General features: G+C 36.1%; 1 protein-coding gene and 1 pseudogene across 5 annotated transcripts in view; both read right to left on the bottom strand.

Annotated features, from left to right (window-relative positions):
* Positions 1-23,278, bottom strand: part of GBE1 (1,4-alpha-glucan branching enzyme 1) — a 282,806-nt gene that overhangs the window by 114,137 nt on the left and 145,391 nt on the right. For all 5 annotated transcript variants that reach the window (XR_010118596.1, XR_010118594.1, XR_010118595.1 and 2 more), the window contains exon 8: positions 134-249. Coding sequence is in view for 2 of the 5 variants with exons in the window: in XM_055260356.2 (XP_055116331.2) it covers positions 134-249 (116 nt within the window). In the remaining 3 variants the exon portion in view is untranslated. The remainder of the gene's footprint in view (positions 1-133; positions 250-23,278) is intronic.
* Positions 1,489-16,682, bottom strand: LOC129471391 (protein SET-like; annotated as a pseudogene).

Here is a 23,278-nt window from a genome sequence, read left to right as displayed (position 1 = left end):
CTCTTGCCAAAATGGGATAATAAATTACTACAGAGAGAGCATATGTAATGGAACTAATAAAAATCAAGACACCAGTAATGGCTATTGCAGCTTCTGCAATTAACCCCCAACCTGATTATATCAGGTTACCTACCCACTCCATGGTGATGATAAAGCATGGATGTAACACCATCAAAACGAAATCCATCAAAGCGATATTCTTCCAGCCACCATCTTATGTTTGACAGAAGGAATCTTAAAACTTCCCAGCTAAAATATAAGAGAAATATGTATTTAAGCAAAATGTAAAGAGCATTTTCCTTAACTGTTATAAATGTTTGCTATTAACTAAAATTATAGGGCTCTATCTTAAGAATCATAATGTTCAAGAAACATAACATACATAAAAGTCACAAAACTAACAAGAATCTCAGTTGGTTGATGCAATTCATTCTACAAGGAAAAATTATTAATTTTTATAGCCCACAAAGTCACTTAATATCTAAGAAAATTTAGGGAAAACATTTTTTAACATGAACTCCAAAACCAGAGACCCTGTCTTATTCAATGTTGTGTTCTCAGCAACCGGAAAAGTGATTACTACATAGTAGTGCTCAAAAAAAGCAAAGGAATAAAATCTATTACCAGTCCTTGAATTTTTAAAAAGGCTTTTCATATAATGTAACCATAATTATGTGATTTTTCTCCTTTCAGAAAATGCATTTTCATTATCAGTAGAAAAAGTACTTTCAATGACTTTTTGCTTAAAATATTTCCTCATGCTACAATTTCAAACAGATATGATTCAGAATAAAAAGTAAAAGATAAAAACAGAAAATCAACCACATGGTAAGCAATATTACATGGACTAGACTGCTGTTTTGTGGAGGTAAAAAAAAAGAAAACCTAATTACCAAAAACCACATGTGTAATAAAGTACAAAGTTTTACGAGTTTAAGAGTCCTACATCCATAAAAAGAGAAGGAAAACAAAGAAACTGTATAACTCAATTAAAAACACGCAAAACAAGTCTGTTTTGGACAATTGAAAAGAAGCCATCATCAATTAGTATTTTCTTTAGTCATATAGTTATGGTGGAGTTCTCTATCTTATTATAACTGTGGTTTTAAGACTGTAATACCTCATTTAGTTTAATGACAAACCTCTGTAATAGTGTACACAAATCTTTACCCCAGTTGAAATTTATGTATTTTTAAAACCTTCCATGTATTAAAGAACAATCTGACATACATGAAGATTAAGTCATCAAAATTAACTTCGGAATTGTAAATCCAAACTCCGGGGAAAGATGAGTGTTGTTAGTAATTAACTGTTTTAAATAAGTTACTTTGAGTCTTGAAAACTTACTAAGTTAAAAAAAAAAGAAAAGAAAAGAAATCCAAGCAATCTAATAGATATAAAAAGGAGACAGGAGGTTCAAGATTTTAAGGTTAAGCAACCTTGAAGGTAGTATTTGCTTATGGTTCTATAATTGCACATTCATACGCTTTAAGGGGGAAATCCTGTTTAACAGAAGAAATGAATAGAAACAAGGAGATATACTAGAACTGTGTAAGATCAAAATCACTCTATTTTGCTTAGGAATTTTCATTACCATATTGTTTATAGTTTTCTTATAATTAATAAATTTTATTTTTCAGAGTTTTAGATTCACAGCAAAATTGAAAGCAAGATACAGAGAGTTCCCTGTCCCCAAGCATATATCTATATATTGTAACAAGTTTGCTATATGAGAATTTCAGAAAGAAGACTTGAATAAAATTGCATACAAATAATCCTTTGAAAATAATTTTTTGAAAAGAATATACTCTTCTAAGTAAAGAGAAAAATAAGTGAATTATATTGCAATTCAGTGAAAAACAGAAGAGAGAAAGGATGTGAACTTGATCATTGAAAAGAAAGAATTGCCTAGTGTCACAGCAGGTTTCATTAAAGTCAAAGGTAATGAAAGTCCTGTTGATTCCTTTTACTACAATATTTAATCTATTCTATCCTTGACCAAAACAGGAGATAAAGTGTGTTTAAAATATTAAAATAAAAAGACACATTGGGGAATAACTATGTTAGTAGACAGAGTCTTGGCGTGTATGAACAACAAAAAAATTCCTGTGATAGTCAGAAAAGAAACAATAGTGACAATGGAGCACCTAATTAAAAAGTTCTCATGGGTTAAAAGCTGCATTCTATTCTTCAGATCTCTGAAATACTCTTACACATTGTCTGAAAATCACAAACAGTCTTTTAAAAACTGCTACAAGATTAAAGTGATACATCAAATTTCTAGTGCTTTTAATTTCTTTTATATTTTATGAATCATTAATGAAACACAATAGACAAAATTTTATTAAACTATCTAGAACAAAATAGTAAAGAACAAAAATCTAGAAAGTTTTATTTTTTAACCAAATATCAGGAAATAGATTTAGGAAAAGCCAAATATAAAATTTAAAATTAGTAGCAGCAAGCGCAAAGCAAAAGTTAAAAGTATTAATTCTCTGGCTAAGTCGATTTTCTAAAACTAGATTATTAGTATCAGTTATGCAAAAATAACTAATCTTATAAGAGTAACATTTTATAAATAACTAGCCTTTGTGGCATAAGAAAAAATGAACTGTCAGTTTTTAAGGATAGTAGTCTTAGTTTTGCTATGTTAAATTTTCTGCACAAAAGCAAAACCTTTTGTATATAATTATAAAATACTTAGGACACATTACTGAAAAAACTTCTTCCCTAATCATTTTGTCACATAGGTACCCACACCTCAAAATCAAGTGGAAGATTCTCAGATATACATTAAAGATCCAAGTGTGTAAGGACATCCAGCAGAGGTACCCTGTTCTGCACCCTACCCACCAGCAGTCACATGGAGAATGAAAACACTAATCTCATACAGGAATGAATGAATTAGTTCACTGAATCTAAGATTTGCCTTTGAAATAGAGCAAGCTTAAAGAATACGTCACCAGTGAAAATACTGATTTCTGAAAGATGTTCAATATTATTTCTACTCTCATAATTTCCAAATTCAAAGCTCATAAATTCCATTTTTCCTTCTTTGGGGTGTTGAGAGAAAGAGGGGTTATGAATTATTCCAGACTATGACTGAATTAGAAATATTGTTCAGTGTTCTCTCTAGGAGTAAATGAACTGAATCACCTCAACCGAATGGTTTGCCTTGAGTCAAGGGTATAACAATGTCTGGTAAAAAGTACAATAAAAAAGGCAATTTACTTTTTCTACCTCAAAATGTCATCAAACAGCCCATAACACAGTTGATATATCCAGTTGATTAGAATCTCATAAAAATATACAGCAGAATTTAAGACACAGTTTTATTTTGGTGCGTTCCAACAGACAAGCCAGGACTTAGATTACTCCACTGACTTACAGCTTTTAAAGCCTGTCTTTACAAACCACTTACTGGCCAGAAACCTAATTTCTGAACAATTGGAGGAGCTAGATGCTAACTTTTAGATGGTGATGTCAAATATATATATATACACATACACCTCATTGGTCACAATGAATGTGTTTAAGAAGTAACCCATTTTAGATCTTAGCTTTATATCTTAAACTAATTAACACATATATTAGAAACTAGCACTGTGTTATTTATACTGTGCATAGTCAATTGATTAGTGCACTCCCGATTTATTTTTTGGAGCAAAACAAAATCTCTAATATCCAGAAAAAAAATAATAAAAATGCAATTGACTTTCTTGTGAATCATAAACCACTAACAAAATGTTTAAATCAAAGGTGCCTAACATAGAAACTGAATACATCGATGGATAATACATACATTTAAGAATTTCTGGCAATCAAAATAATCATGATTCTAATTGGCTTAGATGTCTGAAATATTCAACCTGTAATCAAGTAATGAGGATTTATTAAGGAAATTTTGTCACACACAGATAATTCCAATACTAAGGTTTTTAGGAAATATCCCTAAATCAAAAACTGTTGATTGTCTCACATTCTACCAATAATCTTTACAATGAAATATAGACAAATTTTCTCAGTGAGCAACTATAATCAAATATAATGACATTTATTTAATGATGTTACATTTTGTAATCCAAGCTTATTTGCCTAATGTTCTATTTATTTGTGGTCCAAAAATACCTCTGAGATTTTCAAATTTGCAACTTAGTTCACTGGATGTTACTAAACCTACTAATATTGTATATTAATAAATAAGAGACATTACTAAGCAGTGGCTAAATATCAAAAAAAATGAAAAAATGATGTTCCTCTTAGATATTCCATAGGCTTTTAGGCTGAATGGGTATTAAACAGTACATCACAAAATCACGAATCAAAAACCTCATGTTTTAATCTGTGTATTTCAATTGAGGCAGTAGATTGTGAGGAAAAATAAGAAAGGTATAGAATGCCAAAAAAAGTCTTAAATTATAATAAAAATGACATATTTTTACAAAGATATTCTAAAATGTCAATGTTTAATATAATAACAGGTAACATCAAACTATCTGGTTTATTTTTTTAAATTAAAAGAATCAATTTTAATTAAATTAACCAACAATTAAAAATATGTTTTGCTCATAATTTGTATAAGTTACATTACAAACTCAGCCAATTGGAATTAAGAGAAAACTTGAAATGACTGAAAAGGAATTTAAAATCACCAAGTGTCTGCTAGCTTCCAGACTCCACTCATTACACAGCCTCATTAAATAAGGCTGTGATATGATATTTTATGGTTTGGGAAACTGAGGTTTAGAAAAGTTAAAAACCCATGTCCAGGGTCACTCAGGTAATAGGTACAGGTGCAGCTCAACCTTTTGAATCTAAAACCTCACCTCTTAACTGCAATTTTATACTCCACATTCAGCATGACTACATTAAAAATTATTTCTTGTTTTTGGCAATTGCCCTGGTACAACATCTTTTAAAACCCTGTAATTCCCACATATCCATAATTTTAATACATGGTCATACTAGCTGTATTAATCTTCTCTAAGTCTCAGTTTTCCACAATGTAAAATGGAAGATAATTTCTGCACCCTCCTGAATGGGGATTAAATGGAATGGGTATAACATGATGGCAGTGTTTGATATACTGCCAATCAATGACAGTTCCTATTAAATAATAAATGAATTTTGAATATTTGTTTAAATATTACATATAAATTACATTTATGGCTGTAATATATCAATGTGTTCTATTAGTTGTGATTTTCTCATACTGAAATAAATCATAAAGATAAGCATGTTTTAGCTAACATCAAAGCTAAATAATCCCTTTTTTAAATTCAGCATTTATTTTTCCTAGAGTTTTATTTTATTTACCTATTTGTACATTCAGTATGCGTTTCTTAACTACCTGCTTTGTACCAGGCACAATGCCAGGTGCTGGGGACACAGCTATGAATAGCAAATACAAAGTATCAATTTGTGTGGAGTTTAGGGTCTAACAGGAGAAACAGACATTTTACAACTACTAACACAAACAGATTTAATTACAATAGTGATAAATAACACAAAGAATAAATATGGCAGTATGAGACTGTATTGAGAGAGAAACAGTTAATGTATTCTGAGGAAGTGAAGCTAAGCTTCTCAGAAAGTGAGAGTGAAAGCTGAAGCCCATAGGATAAATTGGACAATATAACACTCATTCAAAGTTATTAGAAATCACCTTACATTAGTTCAGAAAAGCCCTCAATCCACTTTTGACAGGCACAGCAGGAATATATTTTTATTACATACTATCAGTTCACTAGTGTAGTCATTAGCATAGGACTTCCTTTAAAGATAGATTCAACATGGTCAACAAAATCAGATTTTGTGGAAAGGTATCTATTAAATTAACCATCTGTCTTAGTTTAAGCTCCTATATCAAATTGCCATAGACAGAGTAGGTTATAAACAACAAAAACGTATTCCTCATAGTTCTGGAGGATGGAAGTCCAAAATCAGGGTGCCAGCATGGTCAGATTCTGACGAGGGTCCTCTTACAAGTTGCAAAGTGCCCACTTCCCACTGCATCTTCACCTGGTAGAAAGAGTGTGAGGGAGCTCTCTGGGTCCCTTTTCTAAGAGTGCTAATCCCTAATCCCATCCAGAGCATGGAGCCCTCCCAAAGGCCCCACTTCCTAATATCATCACCTTAGAGATTAGAATTCCAACATACAAATTTCAGAGGGACAGAAACATTCAGAAATAAAAGAGAGGATGAAGAAATAAGAAAAGGACATTTTTCTTTATGTGTTAATTTTGTGTGACTGACTCCCTACATAATGCTTAACTATCTTTCTTATTTTAATCACATTTCTCCAGAATTTTTCTATTCAAAGAAAATACTTTTGAGACTTTCCAGAAGCATATGTATCTAGAAACTTTCCAGAAGCATATGTATCTAGAAACTTCCCACTCGATACTCCTTCTGTACCAAATCTCATCTTTTCTTGGCTGACTCATGCCCCAATTCTTGTCCTCTTCAGCCCAGACTCTGCTTACTCTCTACCTGGAGAATGCATTCCTTTCCTCCTTACTCCCTGTGGCTCCTCTATTCCTAAACTAGCTATCCAACTGCTCTCTTACTCTCTTTCCTTCCATTTTCCTCTTCTAACCTCTTCTCCTCTCTCCCTTTCCTCTGTTAGCCTCTCTTCCTTCTTAAATCTTGATTGCAGAAGCAAATGTAAAAGCCTGTCAAGCAATCCTAGGAATTGCTTATAATTCTTTAAATATACATATTTATATATGATTTTGCAAAAATAAAGATATCAGGTACTCTGACTTGATGAATTTCATGAGAAAATTATGTCATACTTCACTTAATGAAAATTAACTAAGCATTTTTAATACACAATGAAATAACACTGAATTAGAAGTCAAGAAAATTATGTTCTAGCCAATTTTGCAAAAATCAGTATATAACCAGATAATCTCTCTGAAAATCAGTGTGATAATTTTTGAAAAGAAGGTACTAGATTATTTGATCTCCATCTTATATATTTTTATAAATTTAAATTTATTTTATTTTATTTTGAGACAGTCTCTCTCTGCTGCCCAGGCTGGAGTACAGTGGCGCGATCTTGGCTGCAACCTCTGCCTCCCAGGTTCAAGCAATTCTCTTGCCTCAGCCTCCCAAGTAGCTGGGATTACAGGCGCCCACCACCACGCCCAGCTAATTTTTTGTATTTTTAGTAGAGATGGGGTTTCACCATGTTGGCTGGGCTGGTATTGAACTTCTGACCTCAAGTGATCCACCTACCTCAGCCTCCCAAAGTGCTGGGATTACAGGCATGAGCCACCATGCCCAGCCTATAAATTTAAATTTAAACTGAAAAATTAATTCAAGATTAACATTTCTGAGTTTTAGCATACAGACTAATTTGAATGATTTCACTATATTCTACTAGAATACAGACACAAAAGTTTATGACATTAAATGTGCCTTAGAAAATGATAGAGTTATGGCCTAAAAAAAGACATCCACACTCAAAAATATTATAAAACCAAATTCAACCAGCACTGAATCCCACAATCTCAACTGATAGCCCAGCACAAGGTTCACAAAATCTTATTTCTTACATGAATGCCATGTGAGAGACAGTAAGAGACAAACTGGTTCATGCAAGTAAGTCCTGTTTTCCCAATGTAATCATAAATTATTGTCTAAATGTTAAGAACCATATCTTATGCCTTTTCTTTATATTAGTTTCAAACAAACTGACCTGAACTAACTTAATAATGTACATAGAAAGCTAAGACACTCACATAATAAAATATTAACTTTTTTTTTTTTTTTGAGAAAGGGTCTCACTTTCTTGCCCAGGCTGATGTGCAGTGGCACCATCTCATCTCACTACATCCTGGACCTCCTGGGCTCAAGTTATCCTCTCACCTCAGGCCCCAAGTAGCTGGGATGACAGGAGTGCACCACAACGCCAGGCTAATTTTTGTATTTTGTGGAGAGGCAGGGTTTTGTCATGTCTCCTAACCTGGTCTTGAACTCCTAGACTCAAGCAATCTGCCCATCTTGGTCTCCCAAATTGCTGGGATTAATTTATCTTTTAAATACAACATTAACTCTGAAGCGGTAAAAATAAACAAATTGAAAAGTAATGTATAAAGTTAAATAATGTTTTCATAGTCATTGGAAATGGAACTGGAAATTAAGAACAACAAAACTCTTTACTTCACTAAAATAAAGGCACATAAGCAATGATTATGATATTTTTTGGAAACCTACAAAAGTGGTATTTTCATGGTGAAAACTTAAGTAAGAAATTATTTAACTGAAATGTTCAAATAATAGATTTTCCTCTTCTTTTCTTCCTTTCCCCCCACAGCTTACAATTTCTCTTTAGAGACCTTTCATAACATGTTTAACACTATAAGAAGTAAAATCATTAAACTCTTCACTGATCATCTTTCCGTATTGTTTATTAGAAGTTTTAACACACATGGGCATTCATGCAAACATATACCTCAATTTTTTTTAAATAAAAAAAAAAATATGGCCAGGCTCTAGTGAGAGTAAGCTCATATTGGTGAATGTATGGCCTACATTGGAATAAAAATGCTTATGATTAAATATTGAAAATTTCCCCAAATGTAATATAAATCTCTGGTGACGACAACAAAAGGAAGAAACCACAAAAACATCAGTATCCTTAAGGAATCATCAGCTTCTTTTTGTTTGCTCCAGTTATAAATTTTGCATTTGCACATTGCTGCCTAGACTTTCAAAGGGTTCTGCAATGATTAATTTAACAATCTACCCATATTGCTGTAATATAACCAAAAACTTTTACATATACATAATTTATAATATCCAAATCAAGGATAAACTAGTGGCCAAAATAGAAGTTCCAACATCCAGGCATGTTATTAATGCAGAAATGGCCAAGTGTCACCAAAATATGGCTACTTAAATACTTCTCAAGCTTGGGTGCTTTACCTCTAAAGACACACGGAAACACACATAACAGTGCATATTTATGACAGTCAATTTGACCTGATTATTTGACAGTAAAAAAATCAATGTGTAAAAATTCTAATACTTACAAATATATATTGAATGCTTACTAAATAAATGGCAGGCCTTGTACTGAGTGCTTTGCATGAATTATTTCATGTAATTCCCACAATAACCCTCAAAGGTGCACATAATAGAGGTTGGCACACTTTTTTGTACAGAGCTAGAAAAAAACATTTTAGACTTCGTGGCCATGTAAGGTCTCAGCGTTGCATGACTCAACTCAGTTGTGGTAGGGAGAAAGAGGACATAGGCAATGTGTAAAGGAATGGGCGTGGCTATATTTCAATAAAACGTTATTTACAAAAACAGGCAGCAGTCACGCTTGGCCCACAAGCAATATCCTTTGCAGACCCCTGCAATTAAAATTCTCATTTTACCACTGTTAGTATGTAACATTCATATGCCCACACAGCTGGCCAATGAACTCAGGTCTCTTATTGCAGAATCAAAGCTGCTAACTACTACATATATCTGCTTCTTGCCAGCAATTTACACAGCTATTCCATGGTAAAATAAAAACAAATATATTCTGGAGTAAAAGGCAAACTGATATGTTTATAAAAGACAAAACAAAATATTAGAAGAAACCTTGCATTTACAATGCTAGTGATGCTCATTCCAGGAAATAAAAGTCTATGCTCCCCAAAACATCAAGATATCTGATGAAATTTAGAGAATTCAGTCTATGCTTTAAAGATGAGCTGTCTTTAAAAAGTTATATACTTTTTAAAGCTCCATGGAATCTTTTAGGGTTCTTCTTCATATATAATGACACAGAGGAATTGCTAAAACCATGCACCAGGTGCTATACATTGTCATCAATGTCCATGCCCATTTGCAAATGTACAGCGTATGGCCAGACTGAGAATAATGATTTATGTCCAGGTCAAAATCCTGCCCAGGCAGGAAGACCCTGCGCTATTTAACAAAGTCTGATTTCACTTGGAATAAAATCCAGTCCACAGTCCTGGTTACAGGTCCAGTATAATCCAATCCAATCTAATATTTCAACTACTGCCCACTACGCACCAGCTATAGTGCCCTTTTTTCTGTTCTTGAAGCACAGACAAGCTCATTTCAGACATAGGTACTTCTTACCAGCTATACTCTCTGCCTAGAATTCTCTTCCCTTAAGTCAGACCCCAGCCAAATGTCAATTAGATTTCACGCAAATATGATCTCTTAGAGGACTTCTCTGGACACCAGTTACTCTGCCAACCATATCACTTTCAGATATGTTTTGCTTAGCATTTATGTGATACTATGATCTTTTCTTGGTTTATTATTATTTACTTTATGTGCTATTATGTAGCATTTTTAAATTGATTATCAATCTTCCTCAATATAATAAATATATGCTGTAGATGTACAGATGTCACGTTTATTTAGTTGTTGCTGTATTCCCAGAGCCTAGCAGCTGGCCTGGTGCTTAGAAACCATACAGTAAATATTTGTAAAATGAAGAAATGAATTACACATATCACTGTTCTGCAGGCTACACCATATTGCCATTTATGGTTTTATTCACTTCATTTTGGTCAATCATGCACAGAAAAGAAAAAGTTGTTTAGACCTCACAGAAAATGATTTAAAATTCACAGTGCCTTGTTATTTTATTCAAAAAGTTTCTTTTTAGAACTGATAGTCGTTGCTGTCTAAAAATGGGGGAAAAACTATTGTTTACCTCTTCATAAAGTTTATTTAAAAAATAAATATGGCAGGCCAGGAGTGATGGCTCACACCTGTAATCCCAGCACTTGTGGGCGGATCATGAGGTCAGGAGATCAGGACCATCCTGGCCAACATGGTGAAACCCCGCCTCTACTAAAAATACAAAAATTAGCTGGGCTTAGTGGTGCACGCCTGTAATCCCAGCTACTCGGGAGTCTGAGGCAGGAGAATCACTTGAACCCAGGAGTCAGAGGTTGCAGTGAGCCGAGATTGTGCCACTGCACTCCAGCCTGGCAACAGAGCAAGATTCCGTCTCAAAAACAAATAAAAACAAAAACAAAAAATAAATAAATACGGCAATTAATTCTGCTAAGTATTCATTTTGTCTTGTCATATTATTTTAATTATTTGAAATTTATGTATTTTTATCTTTAATTTCTTTTGCATAATATTACCTTATTTATGTAATTTTGTCAAAATGTTTCCCAGTTTAAAAATCATTTTATTTGACCTTAGTCAAGTCTAAAATGTCATCCATTATGCAATTGGTAACAATTTAATTCTTTTTTCTTAACTCTTTTCTAATTGAATTTCCCAGCACTTGTTTTATTTTAATTCAACTTTTATGTTAGAATTTTTATCATTTATTACTTTTTTGTATTTGTTATTATTTTCTAAATTTTACTGTAGGACAGCATAAAAAGTATAGATAAATGAAGATCACAGATAAGAAGAGCCAGGTTTACACAAGAAATGTATGCTCCTGTTCATCTATGATTAACTGTGTATTAGCCCCATAAGTCCTTAGGACTAAATCCACTTTTACCAAAATTCATGTTGTTGTAATCACTAAGTTGGATACTCACTGAAACTGATGTTCTCTTTCAGCATGTCAGCATGCCACTATTCATATAACTATCAAGGGTTTTCCGGGTCAGTGTTCAACTTTCCTATGCTAAACCACTGATTTCCAATAAGAAGGAAGTTGTAACCTCAACCCTACCACCTCCTCCTCTGTCATCTCTGCTTATGAGCTATGCCATATATCAGTACTTTTGCATGAGGAAAGAAAGGGGAGGCACCATCTAGTTAAATCCACTGTGATTCTTCCATTGAAAACCCTTCTTGAGAAGTATTTTATTTAAGAAATATAAATTCTGAATGTTATTACTTGATTAAATCAGGCATTTAGGAAAGCCGCTTATTTGTGCAACACTATCTTTCTCCTTTTCAGAAAAGCCCTCCTAAATTACATTTTCAAAACCTCTTTCAACCTTCACTAAAGGTCACGGAATACGTTTGTGATATTTGCTATTTCACTGACATGTAGAACTGTCATTGTGAACACTTCCCACAACATTATTCAAAGACCCCCAAACAATACATACATGAGATAATCACTGTCAGTTATGATATGTCTGTTAACTCCTTAAGATGATTCCCTCTCCCCTTTGGCTGCTGGCAGTCTGTATGCTGGGATGAAGAAAAGAAAACTATCCTTTATTGGGAATCTATATGTGTCCGGTGCTTTATCCATATAATCATATTTAATTTTCTCACTACACTTTTGGTAGGGTAGAGGGGAGGCAAAATCTTTACCTTTACCTGTTTAGGGTATCCAGCTGGGTCTGAGAGTTAGATTGACATAAGACAGATTAACAGGAGAAAAGCATACAAATTTACGTAATATAAAAGCCTTCATAAGGAAATGTTGACTCAAAGAAGTAGCAAAACCTGAATGCTTATAGGCTGGGTTGAACGAAGAATCACAAATACAGAAAAGTAACTAAAACAAATGGAGACACTAAAGGAAGAGTAGAGTTATTTTGAACAAGGTCTGTTTGTACAGAATCCTCTAGTCCCATCTCTGGTGATAAGAACATTTCTTTCCTCCTGGCATAAGGAGGGCAGCTCTTACATAGGAGTTACATCTGCTTTCAGGAAGAAAAAGGGGAAATGAAAGCATCCTTCTTGCGCCTGTTTTTCAAGTGCCTTTTACCGAAAACTCAAAACCAGTAATATGCCAGCGTGGCCAATTTTGGGGTGACATATCCTGAACCCCTTCAAGGAGTTATTATCCTCTAATTACTAATGAAATTAGTATTATATCTGAAACAGATATTAAATGATTTTCCAAAATCACTTGGGCAAACAAATGAAGGACTGGAACACTTGTCTACATCTGTCTGTCTCCCCAACCTCAAAAACACTGCTCAAAGCCAAAAAAAAAAAACTTTAAAGTTGGATTTTACTCTCAGACACCGAAAATATACCAATGATTACAGGTAATATATTTCTATACTTCTAAAATCTTATTTTCTAATGTTTGTTCCCTAGGATTTTTGGGTTTTTGTTTGTTTTTGCTTTCTTTTGTTATTTTGCTTGTTATTGATATATTAGTGAAGTTAATAAAGCTTTGGATGTTGTCACAAGCAGCTCATAGACTTTATGGCAATCCTCCTAAACTTGCCTTTTCTAGAGCCCACTTATTCACAAATGCTCTCTTTTGATTTATACCTTCACAGAGTGTTTCACTGTTAATACTGTTGGTTGCTAATGGTCAAACCCACTTTGGAAAGAATTGTAGTATTAGAACATTTTAGTGCAGATGTTAGAGATTGCAAACATATAAATTGCTCACAGTAGAGTCTCGTAGAGCTCAAATTTGGCACTCAGACTTGTTACTAACATAAAAATGTGACTGAAATTATTCACAGCCAATTACAAGAAGGATAAATGAGGAAAAAAGAGTAAAAGGGTATTAAAAATCAATAAAGGTACAAATGTGAGGAAATAATGCAATAGGCACAGAAATATGTGAACGTGTCAAGAAAATAATGGATTACACAAAAATTAGTACTGCTCTAAAGTATAAAGTCTTCTCAAAATTATCTTACTTTTCCATCTATTATGATGCCACATGTCTGGCCCATTGGTTCAAATTTTGAGTTTTTCTCTAGAGCAACAGCAGTACTAAGTCAGCAACTCTCCCTATCATCATCCAAGGATACGACCCCTTGACCTTTGATATAGCATGTTAATCAGTGAATTATTTTAAGAATCCTTTGTTTTACAGACACTTGCTAGTCTTTGGCAATAGTTTTACAATAAACTGAAAAGTATCTCTTTTAAAGTTGAAACAGTACTAAGTAGTTGAAGACAAATATGTTCTTGTGAATAAAATTTTGTCCATGTTCATAAACAAAAGGTCTACATTTGTTTCTCATAATCCATAAACACTTCATAAGACCTCTTTGAAGGTTGATTATCTTATTAAAACAGGAAAAAGAACACCATTTTTGAGAAATTGGGGGTGGCATATATATCTCTAATGTGGATTTTGAGAGACAAGGTTTGAATATGGCCCAGGAACTTCAGAGGTATTGTCATCACAATGGCTGGCAGAAACAAAAATACCACAGCCCTCTGAAGCGCCAAGGCTTGTGGAGAACACCTGTGACTGCAGGTGGCTCTACTTGAAAAGAACTGCACCCCGTTCCTCTTCAATGGGGGGCACTGTGTTCCACAGTGGGTCAGAGGTGACCAGGGTGCTTTCAAGTTTAGTTTTATAATTTTGAAGAACTGGATTGTGAGGCCTGACAAGTTCCCAATTTAGCCCGTTAAAAACATAAAAGTGGTCGGTTTTCCCTCCTTTAACATAAACCTTCATTCACTGACTACAGCAGGAGATTTCATCTAGTGACCTTCTTTTCAAATCCAATTTAAATTAAATGATTGATTTTAAGATTTTGCCAGACATATACTGAGGCTTCAAAAAAAAAAAGTAATCTTTATAGTACTCTCAATGGAGATTAAGTCAGGTTAGAAAAAAAAAAATGTCACTAGAGTGATTTTTTCCCCTGCTACCTTGTATACAAATTATTTATAGGAGTCTGGAAGATAGAACAGCACCAAATCTTAAGATACTGAAAATATTTTGACACAATTGCACTTTTCAAGTATAAAATAGCAAATAAGGATGTGGTGGATGCATTCCTGTAATGGGCAATGGCTACGAAATTTCTGACTAAAATATAATATGAAAAGTCAGAACTCACCTGGTATAGTACATTCAGTTCAGTATTCCACATTTAAGAGGGATATAGACAAATTCAGGTTTGTTAACAAATAAGAATTCAAAACCAAGTAATGCAATAGGAAAAACAACTGGGGAAAAATGGAAATACACGCTCTGGAAATAGAAGAAGCCCCAGGGCATAACACTCAAAGGCACACGATGTAGAAAAGTGATTGGATCGGCTTTGTGAGCTTCCATGGGTTACAAATTGGTAGACAGATTCTAAACTCAATATAAAAAAGAATTTTCTAATGGAGAGATCCGTCCAAATACGAAATGAGCTATCTTACAAGATCAGTTTCATTTTCTGAAGACACGCAAGGGAAAGGTGAATTAGGGATGCTAAAGAAAAGACTAAAGATTAAACTATAATATTGAGGTCCTTTCCAAGTCTAGAGTCTGAGTTTTTTAGGATGAGAATTGCCTATAATTGGACAGCTCTCAAACTGATAAAGAGGGCATGTCAAAGTAAAATACTAGCATATAATGAATAGCATTAGTTAGAAGAAGAAATAAATGTAACTAAGACATAGTTTACAAATGCTTTTTTGATGAAGAGTCAGGGAATATCCAAACACAAGCAACATGACAAGTTTTTGAATTGTGAAAACCAGGATATACTGAAGAAACACGAGAAAAACCTCAAGAGAAACCATATTGGAAAAAAGCATTTTTGACATCTTGCCTAGTAAAAGCAAATACTATTACTAATCTTACTAATACGCATTAATCAGTACTAATTCAGCAGTGGTGGGAAGAAACAAACACTAGTTTAAGAATGCAAACTTTCAAATTATAGGAATATTAGAACTTTTTAGGCAGGAATGGTTCAGAAGACGTTTATTTTATCAAGATTATGTATCTACTAAAATCATGCCACTCTTACTGTGTTAAATCCACGCTCATTTAAAAAAAAAAAAAAAAACCTTAAAGAAGCTCTCTGGTTCCTCATGTTGCCTCTTCCTGCTGGCTTTATTCTGCATTTGACTTCAGTGTTTCATCAAATCCATTCCAGATTTCCATTTGATTTCGGTGGACTTTGAAGATGGATCACCACTCTCATTAGGATGAAATTCTTTGGGAATAATTGTATTTTCAAAGTAAGGATTTTCATCAAAATAAAAATCTATCCTGTAACCTGATTTAATATCTTCAAATTCTGTCACTTCAACTCTGGTCAAATAATGCAGTGCGTCTTCATCCTCCTCCCCAAGCACTGCGAACACTGGTGGATGGTTGACAAATGTTGTTACCCCCAAATTTGGGATGCTGGCAATCAGTTCTGACCTCTTCTGAAAAAGTGGTTGGCGGAGTTTGTTACATTTCTATTCGACTTTCAAAATCTCCTCACATTAAGTCTATTTCATTTTGTACTTCATCAATGTGTTCAATTGCTTCTTGCTGTTCTTTCTGTCCCTTCTTCGGCAAGCCTGCAGGAGCAGATGTCTCCTTCGGTCCCACAGCAGGAGGTGGTCCAGAAAGCTTCTTTACCTGATTTACTGACCATTCTGATGCAGGTGTGGATGAGTTAAGAGAGTTCATCAAAGACGACATTTGGCCGAAACCATTACAGTACTACTTGGTTCCTGATATGGATAATGAAGAAGGAAAAGGAGAAAAAGATGATGACGACGATGATGATGATGCAAAGGAGGAAAGATTAGAAGATACTGATGAAGTAGGGGATAAGGATGAAGGTGAAGAAGATGAAGATGATGAAGGGGAGGAAAGAGAGGAGGATGAAGGAGAAGATGACTAATAGAACACTGATGGATTCTGACCTTCCTTTTTAAAAATGTTCTCCAGTCCCTGGGAGCAAGCTGCAGTCTGTTTTGTTTTGTTTTGTTTTGTTTCTTCTCTTGTCCTCAGTCGCCCTGTTCTTGAGGTCTCTTTTCTCTACACCATGGTTCTCAACTTATTTTGGAGAAAATACCTTGAGCAGAACAGAATGGGAAAAGAGTCTCTACCCCTTTCTGTTCAAAATTCATTTTTATCCCTTCCTGTCTGAACTATATGGAATCAACACCACCAAGATCTGTGGGAAAAAAGAAAAAACCTGCTCCCTTCATACTACTGGAAACTGGAGGGTGCTTCCAGGGTGCTAAGCCCCTGTGTAGTAGTGCATAGAATTCTAATTTCTTCCTCCTTTCTCTGTATACTGGGATCAGAAAGCACACTGTGTCTCTATGTGAATATGAACAGTTAGCATATACCAACATGTATCTATTTTCTCTTGTTTAAAAAAAGAAAAAAAAACTTAAAAAGTGGGGTTATAGAAGGTCAGCAAGGGGTGAGTTTGAGATGTTTCAGTGGGTTAAGTGGGCATTTTGACAATACGGTTTCTCCTTTGGCATGTTTAATTGTGATATCTGACAGACATCCCTGCAGTTTAAGATGACACTTTCAAAATAAATCCTCTCCTAATGATGGCTTCAGCCCTGCCACTCAATGGGAGAATCAGCAGAACCTGTAGGGTCTTATTTGGTATTAATATTCTCTATTGTAATTTTGTTCGTGTTTATTTTTAAGTTTTCTCTTTGTTTCACTGGAAAGGAAAGATGATGCTCAGTTTTAAACACTGAAAGTGTACAAGCTTTCTTACAATAAAAGTAAACGTGTCCACACACACACACCAAAAAAAAAAAAAAAAACCCTTAAAACTACTGATTGCATTCATAAACTCTGGAACAAACAAAGGTAAGTTGCTTAGTGAACTCCAAAATCTGAGTTACCTTTTTTGTTTTTTTAGAGTCAGGGTCTGGCTCTGTTGTCCAGTGGCATAGTCATGGCTCACTGCAGCCTGCAACTCTGGGGCTCAAGTGATCCTCCTGCCTCAGCCTCCCAAGTAGTTGGGACTACAGGTGCACACCACCACTCTTGGTTCACAATTACTTTTAAAGCATCTATCTCATCTAATATTACTAGGTCAACAATTTTTAAAATATCTTTCTCTATAAATTTTGTGTGTGTCCCCTATAGCTCAATCTAACCTAAGGGGGGAAAAAACCCTACCATAATTTCTGAACTGTGAAATTGAAGATTAGTTCTCAATCAAAATGTTCTTAATTGGCATTGATGTTCTAAGTGACTGCATAAGCAGCAGATGTCCCTGATTTGACTAAATTAAAATACAAGTTGCTTTTTAAGAATCTATTTGGTGGAGCCAAGATGGCCGAATAGGAACAGCTCCGGTCTCCAGCTCCCAGCCCCAGCGACACAGAAGACGGGTGATTTCTGCATTTCTGCTTGAGGTACCGGTTTCATCTCATTAGGGAGTGCCTAACAGTGGGTTCAGAACAGTCGGTGAAGCGCACTGTGCGGGAGCCGAAGCAGGGCGAGGCATTGCCTCACTCGGGAAGCGCAAGGGGTCAGGGAGTTCCCTTTCCTAGTCAAAGAAAGGGGAAACAGACCGCACCTGGAATATCGGGTCAGTCCCGTCCTAATACTGCGCTTTTCCAACGGGCCTGGAAAACGGCACACTAGGACATTGTGTCCCGCACCTGGCTCGGAGGGTCCTATGCCCACAGAGTCTTGCTGATTGCTAGCACAGCAGTCTGAGATCACGCTGCAAGGCGGCAACGAGGCTGGGGGAGGGGCGCCCGCCATTGCCCAGGCTTGCTTAGGTAAACAAAGCAGCCAGGAAGCTCCAACTGGGTGGAGCCCACCACAGCTCAAGGAGGCCTGCCTGCCTCTGTAGGCTCCACCTCTGGGGGCAGGGCACAGACAACCAAAAACTCAGCGAGAACCTCCACAGCCTTAAATGTCCCTGTCTGACTGACAGCTTTGAAGAGAGTAGTGGTTCTCCCAGCACGCAGCTGGAGATCTGAGAACGGACAGACTGCCTCCTAAAGTGGGTCCCTCACCCCTGAGCAGCCTAACTGGGAGGCACCCCCCAAGTAGGGACAGACTGACACCTCATTCAACCGCGTACTCCTCTGAGACAAAACTTTCAGAGGAACTATCAGACAGCTGAATTTGTGGTCTCACGAAAATCCGCTGCTCTGCAGCCACCGGTGCTGACACCCAGCCAAACAGGGTCTGGAGTGGACCTCTAGTAAACTCCAACAGACCTGCAGCTGAGGGTCTTGTCTGGTAGAAGGAAAATTAACAAACAGAAAGGACATCCACACCAAAAACCCATCTGTACATCACCATCATCGAAGACAAAAAGTAGACAAAACCACAAAGATGGGGAAAAAACAGACCCAAAAAACTGGAAACTAAAAAACAGAGCACCTCTCCTCCTCCAAAGGAACGCAGTTCCTCACCAGCAACGGAACAAAGCTGGATGGAGGATGACTTTGATGAGTTGAGAGAAGAAGGCTTCAGACGATCAAACTACTCTGAGCTACGAGAGGAAATTCAAAACAATAGCAAAGAAGTTAAAAACTTTGAAAAAAAATTAGAAGAATGGATAACTAGAATAACCAATGGAGAGAAGGGCTTAAAGGAGATGATGGAGCTGAAAGCCAAGTTTCGAGAACTACGCGAAGAATGCAGAAGCCTCAGTAGCAGATGCGATCAACTGGAAGAAAGGGTATCGCTGATAGAAGATGAAATGAATGAAATGAAGAGAGAAGGGAAGTTTAGAGAAAAAAGAATAAAAAGAAATGAACAAAGCCTCCAAGAAATTTGGGACTATGTGAAAAGACCAAACCTACGTCTGATTGGTGTACCTGAAAATGATGGGGAGAATGGAACCAAGTTGGAAAACACTCTGCAAGATATTATCCAGGAGAACTTCCCCAATCTAGCAAGGCAGGCCAGCATTCAGATTCAGGAAATACAGAGAACGCCACAAAGATACTCCTCGAGAAGGGCAACTCCAAGACACATAATTGTCAGATTCACCAAAGTTGAAATGAAGGAAAAAATGTTAAGGGCGGCCAGAGAGAAAGGTCGGGTTACCCACAAAGGGAAGCCCATCAGACTAACAGCTGATCTCTCAGCAGAAACTCTACAAGCCAGAAGAGAGTGGGGGCCGATATTCAACATTCTTAAAGAAAAGAATTTTCAACCCAGAATTTCCTATCCCGCCAAACTAAGCTTCATAAGTGAAGGAGAAATAAAATACTTTACAGACAAGCAAACGCTGAGTGATTTTGTCACCACCAGGCCTGCCCTAAAAGAGCTCCTGAAGGAAGCACTAAACATGGAAAGGAACAACCAGTACCAGCCCCTGCAAAAACATGCCAAATTGTAAAGACCATCGAGGCTAGGAAGAAACTATAGCAACTAACGAGCAAAATAACCAACTAACATCATAATGACAGGATCAGATTCACACATAACAATATTCACGTTAAATGTAAATGGGCTAAATGCTCCAATCAAAAGACACAGACTGGCAAACTGGATAAGGAGTCAGGACCCATCAGTGTGCTGTGTTCAGGAAACCCATCTCACGTGCAGAGACACACATAGACTCAAAATAAAGGGATGGAGGAAGATCTATCAAGCAACTGGAAAACAAAAAAAGGCAGGGGTTGCAATCCTAGTCTCTGATAAAATAGACTTTAAACCAACAAAGATCAAAAGAGACAAAGAAGGCCATTACATAATGGTAAAGGGATCAATTCAACAAGAAGAGCTAACTATCCTAAATATATATGCACCCAACACAGGAGCACCCAGATTCATAAAGCAAGTCCTCAGTGACCTACAAAGGGACTTAAACTCCCACACGATAATAATGGGAGATTTTAACACCCCACTGTCAGCATTAGACAGATCAACGAGACAGAAAGTTAACAAGGATATCCAGGAATTGAACTCAGCTCTACATAAAGTGGACCTAATAGACATCTACAGAACTCTCCACCCCAAATCAACAGAATATACATTTTTTTCAGCACCACACCACACCTATTCCAAAATTGACCACATAGTTGGAAGTAAAGCTCTTCTCAGCAAATGTAAAAGAACAGAGATTATAACAAACTGTCTCTCAGACCACAGTGCAATCAAACTAGAACTCAGGATTAAGAAACTCAGTCAAAACCACTCAACTACATGGAAACTGAACAACCTGCTCCTGAATGACTATTGGGTACATAATGAAATGAAGGCAGAAATAAAGATGTTCTTTGAAACCAACGAGAACAAAGACACAACATACCAGAATCTCTGGGACACATTCAAAGCAGTGTGTAGAGGGAAATTTATAGCACTAAATGCCCACAAGAGAAAGCAGGAAAGATCCAAAATTGACACCCTAACATCACAATTAAAAGAACTAGCAAAGCAAGAGCAAATACATTCAAAAGCTAGCAGAAGGCTAGAAATAACTAAAATCAGAGCAGAACTGAAGGAAATAGAGACACAAAAAGCCCTTCAAAAAATTAATGAATCCAGGAGCTGGTTTTTTGAAAAGATCAACAAAATTGATGGACCGCTAGCAAGACTAATAAAGAAGAAAAGAGAGAAGAATCAAATAGATGCAATAAAAAACGAAAAAGGGGATATCACCACCGATCCCACAGAAATACAATCTACCATCAGAGAATACTACAAACACCTCTATGCAAATAAACTAGAAAATCTAGAAGAAATGGATAAATTCCTCGACAAATACACCCTCCCAAGACTAAACCAGGAAGAAGTTGAATCTCTGAATAGACCAAGAACAGGTTCTGAAATTGTGGCAATAATCAATAGCTTACCAACCAAAAAGAGTCCAGGACCTGATGGATTCACAGCTGAATTCTACCAGAGGTACAAGGAGGAACTGGTACCATTCCTTCTGAAACTATTCCAATCGATAGAAAAAGAGGGAATCCTCCCTAACACATTTTACGATGCCAGCATCGTCCTGATACCAAAACCTGGCAGAGACATAACCAAAAAAGAGAATTTCAGACCAATATCCTTGATGAACATTGATGCAAAAATCCTCAATAAAATACTGGCCAACCAAATCCAGCAGCACATCAAAAAGCTTATCCACCATGATCAAGTGGGCTTCATCCCTGGGATGCAAGGCTGGTTCAACATACGCAAATCAATAAATGTAATCCAGCATATAAACAGAACCAAAGACAAAAACCACATGATTATCTCAATAGATGCAGAAAAGGCCTTTGACAAAATTCAACAACCCTTCATGCTAAAAACTCTCAATAAATTAGGTATTGATGGGACGTATCTCAAAATAATAAGAGCTATCTATGACAAACCCACAGCCAATATCATACTGAATGGGCAAAAACTGGAAGCATTCCCTCTGAAAACTGGCACAAGACAGGGATGCCCTCTCTCACCGCTCCTATTCAACATAGTGCTGGAAGTTCTGGCCAGAGCAATCAGGCAGGAGAAGGAAATAAAGGGTATTCAATTAGGAAAAGAGGAAGTCAAATTGTCCCTGTTTGCAGATGACATGATTGTATATCTAGAAAACCCCATTGTCTCAGCCCAAAATCTCCTTAAGCTGATTAGCAACTTCAGCAAAGTCTCAGGATACAAAATTAATGTACAAAAATCACAAGCATTCTTGTACACCAATAACAGACAAACAGACAGCCAAATCATGAGTGAACTCCCATTCACAATTGCTTCAAAGAGAATAAAATACCTAGGAATCCAACTTACAAGGGATGTGAAGGACCTCTTCAAGGAGAACTACAAACCACTGCTCAATGAAATAAAAGAGGATACAAACAAATGGAAGAACATTCCATGCTCATGGGTTGGAAGAATCAATATCGTGAAAATGGCCATACTGCCCAAGGTAATTTATAGATTCAATGCTATCCCCATCAAGCTACCAATGACTTTCTTCACAGAATTGGAAAAAACTACTTTAAAGTTCATATGGAACCAAAAAAGAGCCCGCATCGCCAAGTCAATCCTAAGCCAAAAGAACAAAGCTGGAGGCATCACGCTACCTGACTTTAAACTATACTACAAGGCTACAGTAACCAAAACAGCATGGTACTGGTACCACAACAGAGACATAGATCAATGGAACAGAACAGAGCCCTCAGAAATGATGCCGCATAGCTACAACTATCTGATCTTTGACAAATCTGACAAAAACAAGAAATGGGGAAAGGATTCCCTATTTAATAAATGGTGCTGGGAAAACTGGCTAGCCATATGTAGAAAACTGCAACTGGATCCCTTCCTTACACCTTATACAAAAATTAATTCAAGATGGATTAAAGACTTATATGTTAGACCTAAAACCATTAAAATCCTACAAGAAAACCTAGGCAATACCATTCAGGACATAGGCGTGGGCAAGGACTTCATGTCTAAAACACCAAAAGCAATGGCAACAAAAGCCAAAATCGACAAATGGGATCTCATTAAACTAAAGAGCTTCTGCACAGCAAAAGAAACTATCATCAGAGTGAACAGGCAACCTACACAATGGGAGAAAATTTTTGCAACCTACTCATCTGACAAAGGGCTAATATCCAGAATCTACAATGAACTCAAACAAATTTACAAGAAAAAAACAAACAACCCCATCAAAAAGTGGGCAGAGGACGTGAACAGACACTTCTCAAAAGA

Source organism: Symphalangus syndactylus, chromosome 21, assembly GCF_028878055.3.
Source record: "Symphalangus syndactylus isolate Jambi chromosome 21, NHGRI_mSymSyn1-v2.1_pri, whole genome shotgun sequence".
NCBI lineage: Eukaryota > Metazoa > Chordata > Mammalia > Primates > Hylobatidae > Symphalangus > Symphalangus syndactylus.
This window is presented reverse-complemented; position numbering and strand designations above follow the sequence as displayed.